This window comes from Equus caballus, chromosome 30 (genome assembly GCF_041296265.1).
Source record: "Equus caballus isolate H_3958 breed thoroughbred chromosome 30, TB-T2T, whole genome shotgun sequence".
NCBI lineage: Eukaryota > Metazoa > Chordata > Mammalia > Perissodactyla > Equidae > Equus > Equus caballus.
This window is the reverse complement of record NC_091713.1, coordinates 24,265,431-24,277,529: the sequence shown is the minus strand read 5'-3', so window position 1 is coordinate 24,277,529 and position 12,099 is coordinate 24,265,431. Positions and strand designations below refer to the sequence as shown.

General features: G+C 35.2%; 1 protein-coding gene across 1 annotated transcript in view; it reads right to left on the bottom strand.

Moving 5' to 3' along the window:
- USH2A (usherin) overlaps positions 1–12,099 on the bottom strand; it is a 747,192-nt gene that overhangs the window by 650,455 nt on the left and 84,638 nt on the right. Inside the window, exons 6-9 of the mRNA XM_001915645.4 lie at positions 9,645–9,939; positions 7,986–8,170; positions 7,295–7,516; positions 5,629–5,722 (exon numbers count right to left, since the gene is read on the bottom strand). Of these exons, the coding sequence (XP_001915680.3) occupies positions 5,629–5,722; positions 7,295–7,516; positions 7,986–8,170; positions 9,645–9,939 (796 nt within the window). The remainder of the gene's footprint in view (positions 1–5,628; positions 5,723–7,294; positions 7,517–7,985; positions 8,171–9,644; positions 9,940–12,099) is intronic.

The following is a 12,099-nucleotide window of genomic DNA, read 5'->3' as shown; positions in this document are numbered from 1 at the left end:
TGAATGCCGTGTAATCCTGAAATCTACTTTGAAACTTTCAACTCTGCTTGAAAGTTACTAAATAGTATCTAGTCTTTAGGGATTTGTTTTGCCCTAGATTAATCCTAAAATGGACCCAGTAAATTAATTATTCACTGCTTCAGTCATTTCTGGGGAAGAAATGTGACAAATACAAATCCAAAATTACTCTCTATTAATGAAATATGCCATTATCATTTATGGTATGCATGATACATTAAAGTCAAGGCCTTAAAACTGCCAATATAATACCAAAATATGTCAGAGTTCCTAGTCCATTGGCACTGAGGAAAGTCACTGAGCCTCCTCAAGGTAGATGTTTTAGATATCACAAAATGTAATGGAATACTTAAGGAAAAAGGAAGTGTGGCTATAAGTTCATCTCAGGATCAGTGGGGTCTTTGGTAACAGATTTCCCTGAGCTGTTTTTGATTATTTGTGAGCTTTTTAATTTTATGAATGGACAAAAGAAATAGGAGTTATCAATGGAGCTATGAAATAGACAGTTGGTCTTGCTATATCCAGAATAAGTGATAGCGTATGCTAGCTAACTAGTGTAAGTCTCAAACTATTAGTAAGTTTTGCTTTTCAAGGTTCATAAGCTCAAAAGTCAAGCTAGGTAGTAAACGTAAGTGAGCTCACTCAATATAAGGCTGTGGATTGTAGTGAATTCAATGACAACTGGAAGAATGATATTCCTCTAAAGAGCGTAATTGCTACCCTGAATTAGCTAGCTGTTGCTGTAGGGGAACATGGACATAGTGTTGAACGACTTTCTAATTAAGAGAAGCCAGAGATTTTTTGAAAAAAAGTGAAAACTGTTGTTGGAAATTAAATAAAAAACTATTTAAACCACATGAAGACCACCAGTTTGTGACATCAACTTTATAAACAACTGAAGAAAGTTTCATCAAAAAATTTCCTAGAATGGCTAAGTATATAAACTTGCTTCTGAATTCACCATTCTAATCCTATCTCCTGACTTCATTCACTTTCACTTTCGCTAAAAACACTTTCTCACAGGACTGACAATTGCCAAGAACTGGCATATTCTCAAGGCTTACGTTTTCATCTGTTTGCCAAATGTCTGTAATATAATTCAGAAAAGCCATGTTTATTGAGTAATATTATTAATGGTTAGCATAACTCTGTGAAATTGAAGACATTCTTTTTGGATTATGTCCAGATCTTTAAAAAGAACATTGGTTCCAATAGGAAATGAATGGCTTGTATTAAAACTAATTATTTTAAAAAGTGGAATAATGTGAAAAGCATTCGAATAAGTATATTTTCAAATTATTGCAAGACAACATTTTCAGATACGTAAGTCCCATGTTCATTAAAATACTTTGAATGATAACAAAAAGAGAAGGTCATGCTTATGAATGCTTTATAAAATCATTTTTCATTTTCAACATATTGTTGAAAATATCATAGGACTGAGAAATCATTCAACTTAACAGTCTATTGACTTTTTCCCTTCAGCTGCATTTGCCAAACTTTGCTGTTCTTTTGTTGTTTTTTTATTTATGGCTAAACTCATGAATTATCAAAATATGTCAAGGAAGAAAATAACAGAAAAGTCAAGTTTTCAACTTTTGTTTTCAGAAGGAACTTAATGTCTAAATAAGAATCATTAAAATGTATTCTCAATCTAAATTGTAGTTAATTATTTCACTAGTTCGTAAGCCAACAGTCACCACCTGAGACCGAGTCTGAAAATCCCAACTTGACTTCTGAAACCAATCACAAGCCTTGATTCATTTAATGGCTCTATTTTTAAGGGGAAGCATGAAATCACCCAAGAATCATATAATATCAGTCACTGAACTGTGAGTAATTAAAGAGAGAGAAAAGGGAAAAAATTGGATGGAGCATCAAGAGGAAGAAGAGGTGGGGTTGGGAGGTGGGAACTAACTAGTTGAATAAAGCAAAAGAAGCTCAGAAAACAATATATCATACAAAAGTATTAGCCAATCCTTAGTTTACATATACTAGATAGATTCAAGTTGAGCTGCCCTACTAAATTCACCACAGAGCACTTTTTAATTGGGCCATTGGTGGGTTTTCGGAAGAGGGGTGATGTTAAAGAAAGAAATCACTGATTGCAAGGAAAGAAGTGTCCATCTTAAAAGATAAAAAGGAGAAGACACTAGGAAAAGTAAAACAAATGTCACTTTAACTTTAAAAATCAAGAACAAATCAAATTGCCAAAGACTTAAACACACAATTATGGCTGAATAAAGAGTGAACCAATCAACATAGTCCAATTAATTTCCTCTGTGACAAAATGATAAGCCAACAATCAAACACATTAAAATCAATGCTTTTTAAAAAGATTTTTTTCTCATGATATACTAATGAAACCAAATTCAAAGACTCCAGATGTTCAAAATCCAAAAAATGTAAAGGATTCCGTCTTTCAAAGTGATTATCAACCAGTGGTGAAGACTAAACGTATAAACAAAAAGGTCAGCAATGCAAAGCAATGATCTGGAGAGTAAGTCCAAAGGGACACCTGAAGTAGAACATGAAAGTTTGGGTTTAAGCACATGGGAAGAAAGAAAGGAGGCCATACCAAATCAAAGACTGAGTTGAAACAGGATAAGCACTACATCCTAAGTGTGCTAGAAGACGTCTGCATTTTAGGTAATATTCTTGCCATTGAACTATATGCACTAACATAGTCAACAACAAATCAGATCAGATTAAGAATCTCAGGAGACAGAAATGAACTTCACCAAAACCTTGATGGATGGTTTTTTAAAAAAACAAGATGTCTCATGGTATGCTAAAACAAACTACACAGAGAAGTGAAGCGACTAACTAAACACAAGGACAGAGCAGTGTCCAGGAGGCAGGGAAGTTCACAAGCCATACAGGAGTCTATGAGACAGTGCTATATTGTAAAGCTAAAATACACTAACGTATAAGCTTATATTTACATAACAAAAGATACAAATATAACCATTACCAGAGTCTTCAGTGACTCTTGTCATAAAGAGCTGCTCTTTGGAATGGCAACTTATATAATGTATTTCACTATATTTGTAACTTTAATTTTAACACAGTCATGCATTACTGAACAATGGGGACACATTCTGAGAAATGCATTGTTAGGCTGTTTTGTCACCCTGTGAACATCCTAGAGTGTACTGACACAAACCCAGATGGGATAGCCTACTACACACCTAGACTATATGGTACTAATCTTATGGGACCACCATCATATATGTGGTCGATCTTGACCAAATCATTGTTTTCCTGCACACAACTCTAAATATGGTCAAATTATCCTTCAAAACCATTGTACCAATTGGCAGTCTCATCAACAAGGTACAAAAGTTCATCTTCTCACAAATCCTAAATGTTGTCGATCTTTAAAATTTTTTCTAATTTGACATTAAAAACAAACTTTTATTATAATTTGCACTTTCCTGATTAAAACTGAAGTTAGGTAAACTTCCATGCGTTTATTGAGAATTATTAGTTCTTCCTTTGTAAATTGCTTGTTCATATATTTACTCCTTTTTATTAGGTGGTTGTATTTTTCTTGTTTTTAAGTGTTCTTTTGTATTAGGGATTATGACATAATAAGAAACATGTTTGGTCTCTGGCACACAGCTCCCAAAACTCTTGTGGTTTCCCAAGTGATAAGCGTGGTTAAGGGCATCTTTTGTTATAATATTTGGTTTCTGTCCCCAGTTTCTGAAATAGCTCCAGAGCAACGAAGGTGAAAGGACTATCTTTTGTTATTCATAACAAGCCTCTCTCAACCCCACCTGAGTTTACATTAATAAGGTGATTTGGGGAAACCCTTCAAGAATGGGGACTAGTTGCCAAGGGAACCAACCACGTGACTAGAGGGTTGAAACCTTCAGCCTCACCCCTAGATCTCCAGGGAGAGGAGAGGGGCTGGAGGTTGAGTTCAAACACCAATGGCCAATGATTTAATCAATCATGCCTATGTTTGAAGCTTCCACAAAAACTCTAGCCTGAGAGGTTCAGAGAGCTGCCAGATTGCTAAACACACTGAGGTGCTGGAAGGGTGGCCTGCTCAGAGAGGGCACAGAAACTCTGTGTCCCTTCCTCCATACCTTGCCCTATGAGCCCTTCCGTTTGGTGTTCTTGAATTGCATCCTTTTATAATAGATGGTAAGCCAGCAAATAAACTGCTTTCTTGAGTTCTGTGAGCCATACCAGCAAATTATTGAACACAAGGAGGGGGTAATGGGAACCCCCAATTTGTAGCTAAGTCAAACAGAAGTTGTAGTTAACCACTACTTGCAGTTGGCATCTGAAGTGGGGGCTGTCTTGTGGGACTGAGCTCTTAATCCATGGGGTTTGTGCAAACTCAGGTTAGTGCCAGAATTAAATTAAAGACACCCAGGTGGTGTCCACAGAGAAATGGAGAATTGCTGGCATGGAAAAACCCACACATCTGGTGTCAGAAGTGTTATAAGTAGTATAAGTAAAGGAACAGTATGCTTTTCCTCTTTAGAGGGATCTTAACTCTTTACCTGTTAATGCAATGTAAATATTTTCTATCAGCCCATCACTGATCGATACACTGTGATTATGTTAGTCCTTACACTGTACAGAATTTTAAATATTTATATGACAGAATATGTCAATAATTTCCTTCATGGCTCCTGATAGGTTTCTTTGCTTGTATGTGTATTTCATATATTTTGCTTATAAAGGTCCCCAGCTTTAGATTTAAAAATATTGTTCTAATCTTTATTTTAATAAATTTACAGTTATTTTTACAATTTAATCTCCAAGCTACCTAGATTTCTATACATGCCATGAGGTAGGGCTCTAACTGTTTTTTTACAAATTGGCAGCCAATTGCCTCAAACACCATTTACTAAAGACTCCATACTATTTATTTTTATTATAGGATGATTATTGCTGCTGCTGTACCCTCTTTCATATCAGCTGTTACTGATGTTAATGTGGGATATTTCGATCAACAAATCTCTCTCAAATTCGTTTTCCATTTACCTCTTATTCCTAAAGCTGTAGCTAAATGTCCCCTTCAACTATGAAATTTCCCCCGACCATCATAGACAAATTAAAATAACATAACTCCTAAGTCATTTTACTACAGATTTTCAAATTATTTACTTAAAATTACTGATATCAGCAATGAATTGAACTTGATTGACGCAAATACATAAAGAGCTCTCTGCATCTAAAGACTCTTCTTTTTGTATAGACACCTTTGTGTAAATACCCTTTAGATGTAGGAATCAAACTCTTTTTTTTAGTGTCATCTATCCAGACACCTGAAAAGTTGTTTTATAAACTATGATAATACTGATGAAACAAAGAAAGGAAAAGAAAGGGAAAACAAAACCTCTGGGTTTAGTTTTAGTTGTTATTTCTCTCATAGAGTTTTTTTTTAAATGAAATTTTCAACTTATTGATGGCTTTTATTTTTCTCTACAAAATTTTTTTCTGAAATAATAGACATTTAAATTCATATCAATTCATTTTTCTTCATACCCAGAAGTTGGACCAAAATTATGTTTAAGGAATTTGTATTTACCATCCCCCATCCTCCCCGTCTATTTGAGATTTCCGTACATAAAACAGAGAACTCACGTGAAGTCCTTTGGTGAAGCTTTCTGGAGAGCAGAGGCATCGATAGGGCTGGCTTGTCATGTCACAGTTATCAGCATGACCATAGCACTGACACCTGCGAACACGAGCATCAGATAACTCCTAAGAAACAGCAACTCAACTGCAAACATATTTAAGTATGAATCCATCAAGGGAGATGAGAATCTTAATCAACAAAAAAATCAGTTTCTCTTTAATCATGTGGACTTTCATGAAAGTTTTTAACTAATCCTGAAGTATTCAAAGGAGTGTCATTGCTAGCCAAACCATATCGATTGTGAAGGTAATTTTCAAGCCTATTCTAGGTTGTTTACACCTATATCAACCACAAACTGTCCCAGAGAAGACATTTACTGAAACTATTATTGAAAACACTGTTAAGACTATAAGATTTAGAAAAAACTGCAGAATGAAGTTAACAAATTTCAAATTATCTTTTCCAAAATTAGATGGATGACTATTTAATAGCATTATTATTATTATTATGGGTTTTTAAAAAATTTTGTGCGTGTGTGTGTGTGACGAAGATTGGCTCTGAGCTAACATCTGTTGCCAATCTTCCTCTTTTTGATTGAGGAAGATGGTCCCTGAGCAAACATCTGTGCCAGTCTTCCTCTACTTTGTATATAGGATGCTGCCACAGCATGGCTTGATGAGTGGTGTGTAGGTCTGTGCCCGGGATCCAAACCTGCAAACCCTGGGCCACCAAAGCAGAGCACACAAACTTAACCACTATGCCACCAGGCCAGCCCCTATTATGTTTTTTTTTTTTTTGCTGAGGAAGATTCACCCTGAGTTAACATCTGTTGACAATCTTCCTCTATTTTGTATGTGGGTCACCACCACAGCATGGCCACTGATGAGTGGTGTAGGTCCACACCTGGGAACTGAACCTGGGCCGCCGAAGAGGAGTGTGCCAAAATTAACCACTAGGCCACCAGGGCTGGCCCAATATTACTTTTTACTATGCTATTACTTACCAAATAACACTTATAGATTGGCATTCTGGTCTGCTTTTAAAGGTGTACTTATCTACAGGGCATATCATTCTTCTAGCACAACCCAATTCTAAATATAGTCTATATATTTACCATTTCCATACGAGTATGCTGCCTTGTAGTTCTCCAGCTATATATGTATTTAAATTCTGTGAGCCGTGTCCTCAATTATGGTCAGATATTTATAAATTACTTAAGACATATTAGATTTTTCCTTTAAAGGAAAACAAATGTTTCTCATAAACTCAGGAATTGTGCTATCAGAGAGACCAAGCCCAGTACTTATAAACTAGCTGGTACAGTAGCTACAATTACAAATCCAGCTTCTTCTCTTTGATTTCAAGAATACTTGAAAATTATATTCCAGAAAAAAAACAAGCTAAATATTTGGTGAATTATTTCTAAGTTGGATTCAAGATATCATCACTTCTAAACCCAATAGCTTTTGAAAATTGGAAAGATACATACAAATCTCCCCAAAAAATCTTAGGGTAGGAAACCATTTCAACACATGAAGCTTTGAATCTGGCTTGACCTAATGTCTCAGTCAATGTATTTTTAAGTAAGTAGGACGGAAATCTTATTGAAACCAGATTCATGGTGAAAGGCACACTGCACACTGCAATCGCAACCTTGGTAATGAACACTACCTTCCAGTAATGGTGATTTCATTGACCGCATAGTATCTGTGTCTGGGGCTGACAGGAGTCTCAGTTGTGTAGTACTGCCCATGGAAATGAAGTCTTATTTGCGTGGCTTTTACAAACTCTTGAAGAGATGGGGTATTATAGAAATCGTTGTATCCAGGACGATGATTTGGTCCAGGTGTTAGGATGCTAAATGTGACATTACCACGGGAATATGGAGTAAAACTGTTGAAGAAAGAAATTTGAAATCATGAAAAGCTATTCACATTTCTGTCAAAACAGAAATTATAACACAATATTAGGAACAGTTTAAATTCTTCATTCTGGGAAAACAAACATATTTCATATGCAAACAATATAGGATTATCATAGAAAATATAGTAAAACATTTCTTTGAGGACATAAAAATTCTATTAATATAGATAACTTGCTAAACAATCTGAAAAACAGATTATAAAGTATAAATGAGACTGTAAGCAAGAGATTTTAAAGTCTTTTACGAGAACTTTAAACATAGTTTAAAACTCAACGTAGGGAGGAGTCTTAGAACAATCTGCCTCAAGAAAGTTAGTATGGGGCTAAGTCTCTGCCAGACTAGTGAGTTAGTCTACCTATAGGTTATTACTAACCCATTAGTCTATTAAAATTAACTCCTAAATGGCTTCAAAGATAACTGTTTCAAAAATATTCATACTTGGGAAGCTGAAGACAGTTGACAGAATCAGAATTTTCCAACTCGCCATTGTTTTTCATCCCAAAAGCGCTGCAATTTCTAGCAAAATATTGCCAATCCTCCCAATCTAGGCTGTCCTCCTTCTTTCTTTGAATTCTTATTGCTGTTGGTTGTGGACTAAAGAACTGAATGATAATATAAAACACCTGAAAATGAATAAGTTGATTATTGTCATTGAAGTTTTAAGTTTGACCCATCAGTATAAATCAAACCATGGAATTCTTAGATTCAATCGTTGATGGCTACTCCCTCATAGGGATAATTATCAAATATTTATTAGACATCGAGAAATTTCACAGCCCTATGGCAACACATTCTATACTTGCATAGCTGTCTCTCTTCTCAAGGATTTTATAAATTAAAGTGGAAATTAAAATTAAGTTCAAAATAAAGACATGAAAAAAGAATATTACTTATGTGAAATAATTGTTACATGTATTCTTTTTAAGTTGTTATTTAGAATAAGCATCCCGGTTTTTATTAAATTTTTCTACTTAATGTTAATACATGGATAAATAGAATAGATTAGGTATTACCAAAGGGGAAGTGGGTTGGGGAGGGAGCGAAACTGATAAAAGGCCACATATGTATGGTGATGGATAAAAACCATGATGAAGTATATTCAGAAACTGATAAATAACAATGTGTACCCGAAATTATACAATGTTATAAACCATTATGATCTCAGTAAAATTAGTTGGAAAAAAAATGTTTCAAGAACATGATTTTGATACAAATCTTTAAAAAATTAAGCTCTGCATATCTTCTTTTAAACATTTTTGTTTCATACATTATAATACACTCCTTTAGTGAGGTAATGTTCAATTGCCTAATTCAGTTTTCACCTTGTAGTAGGTTGAATCGTGTCTCCAAATAGACATGTCAGAGTACTAACCCCTAGTACCTATGAATGTGACCTTATTTGAAATAGAGTCTAGATGGTAATTAGTCTTTGGGTGGTGAACATGATGTAATCTACACAGAATTCGAAATATATTACGATGTACACATGAAAGTTATATAATGTTATAATCCAATGTTACTGCAATAAAAATATATATTTGCTGGGAACTACTATTTGAAAAGTACTGGGATAGGTCTGGGGTGATGTAATTATTAGTAGTTAAATATTAGACTCTAAAATAATAACAGTCATATCGTCACTGCATCTTTAGAGCTGTTTCTAATGCTTTCATTGTTGCTGTATTCTCTTTGGTACCTAACAACAACAACAAAAAGAAATAGGGTCTTTGCAGATGTAATTAAGTTAATAATCTCAAGACGCAATCATCCTTCATATACACTGGTCCTCATTAGAGAAAGAGGAGAGAGAATTGACATACACACAGAAACTAGGAAGAAAGAAAATGGAGGCAGAGACTGGTGTTATGCTGCCATAAGCCAAGTAACACAAGGAGTCACCAGAACCCAGAAGAGACAAGGAAGAATTCTCCCCTAGAGCCTTTGGAGGGAGCATGGCCCTGCCAATGACTTGATTTCATACTTCTGATCTTCAGAACTGTGAAAGAATAAATCTCTGTTGTTTTAAGCCATTAAATTTGTGGAAATTTGTTACAGGAGCCATGGGAAACTAGTACATGCCCCGTTGTTTCAAATTACCTGATACTGTCCATTTTCCAAATCTATTGAAACAGTCACTCCTTGATTAAGCTGGGTAATGTTTGTAAACACATGTGAAATCCATGAAGTACCAAGATCATTATCATTGACAAAAGAAAGAGGATGGGCTTCAGGATTCAGCCGTAACACCCTATTATTGGTTGTGTCTTCTGCGTCATTAGGAATGCAGTACCGCTGTTCCAAGGGATGGACCCGAGGGTGGCTGCTGGGGCAGCGGCAATGTGACTGAACATGCAATCTCAGCAGATCTCCAGAAAAGACTTCCAGAATCTCTCTGTGGGCATCGAGGCAGATTGTAAGGACAAATAGCTCAACAATGATAGAACCTCTGTGAGCTGCGACAAAACAATATCTCTATTTTAATGTTTCATAGCACCCATTTAGTTTAGTTTTAATAATTTAAATAATACTTAATAAATAATAAATAAATAATTTAATAATTTTCTAAACAGAACATAAAATCAATCTCATTCCTGGCCAAATAAACATACTCATTCTCATAAAAAGGGCTATCAAAAACAGTAAATTCTTAAGTGTTAACATTTTACAAGAAGTGTGCGCAAGCCCTTGTCTGATTATCAAGACACTGATTTAAATATCTTAATATTTTACTATGCCTACTTGTGATAAAAATAAAGGTAACCTTCAGTTAAGTTGTTAAACTGACTTACCACTGAGAGTCAACAATAATATATCGAAAACAGTGAGAGTTATAGACAGGGTCTCCCATTCATCCATGAAAACAAAGTAAGAAAACAAGTATCATTTTATCTGCTACTGTTTGAGGTAAAGGGACTGAGGCCAAGACCATTTGTCAAGGGTTTCCTGTGACTCATCAGTATGGATTCTGGCACCCTAAAATGCTTTAATGGCTTCAGATCATATGGCAGCTGCCAAAATTCAAAGAAGAATGCCAATTCCAGGCAGATATATTTAATTTTTCCATTAAGGGCAATATACCTATTCTAGATCAGAATTACTCATTCTATTTATAGGCTTTCGTCCATATGACGCCTTTCCAGACATTTCAGGTAGGCCAATTATCAGCAACCCAAGTCTAACTAGAGAGACTAGGCCTTCTCTCAGACCCCCATGTGGCAATGGTGGATGGAGTCACAGTTTTTCCATTCACTCAATCACAGGAAGTCACACCTTCTTCTTTAAATCTCATTGATATTTTTCAATTGATATTAGGTGTTTTTTTTTATTAAGATTTTATTTTTTTTTCCTTTTTCTCCCTAAAGCCCCCCGGTACATAGTTGTACATTCTTCGTTGTGGGTCCACCTACTTGTGGCATGTGGGACGCTGCCTCAGCGTGGTTTGATGAGCAGTGCCATGTCCGCGCCCAGGATTCAAACCGACGAAACACTGGGCCACCTGCAGCGGAGTGCGCGAACTTAACCACTCAGTCACGGGGCCAGCCCCGATACTAGGTTTTAAATTGATATCAGTCCAAAAGTGACTATCCATTGAAATCTTTGCTCCCAAGAAAAAATTTATTTCTCCAAAATTACCGCAACACTGCTCTTCAGAATTTTTGAGAAAGGTGATTTAAAAAATAATGAGGCTGGTGGAAGTAAATCTCCCCAATAATGTCCTCCAGTGTTACAGCATCCTTTATTTGGGCATCTCTTGATTATATTGATTAATAAAAAGAATATTTTTATTGCTAATGGACATATCACTGACCATAGCATTACCTCAAGAGCAACGCTTCTCAAATTTACAGGAGCCAGTCTGGTGATTTGGAAATTCACCATACTAATCTACATCTCCCTTGAAGAAATATGAATAAACATTATTCCTTTTGATCTTTGATAGAAGTAAATAAGATCAATTCATCCATTCAACAATATTCTATCATATCATCAAATCATAACTCGGGAAAGAAATTCAGAGGACATCTTAAGGAAAATTTCACTTGAACTTTTCTGAACAGAATGGAAACCTACACATCTTTAAGAACCTCTAAGAAAGACTTCCCACCTATTTTAAGATGAGGAAATACTTCATTAAAGCCAGTCAAAGTCTACATAATTATTTGTTCACCGGAAATAGAAAAACACGTAACAATACTTCAAATTACTCACTTATCCTGTCTCCACGTCTAATAGCCCAGTCTCTTGAAACTTTCTCATATATCAAAATAATTAATCATTTTCATTGTTCTACATTCTCTAGTACTTATAAATTCAGAAAGCAATTTTAAAAGGCAGATATAGCAGTTTCTAAAGTATTAGAAACTACTTTATAGAACGTTTAAACAAATGTATTCCAAATTCTATAATACAACTTGATCAGAAATCTAGTTTTCTTAGAAGAAATTCTTTGTAAAGAATTTGATCAATTTCATTTTATGAGAAGTTACCCAATAGAATATTGAGTAGAGAATAACAACCACAGAATAAGCCAAAGCAGGCACTGCAAACATTA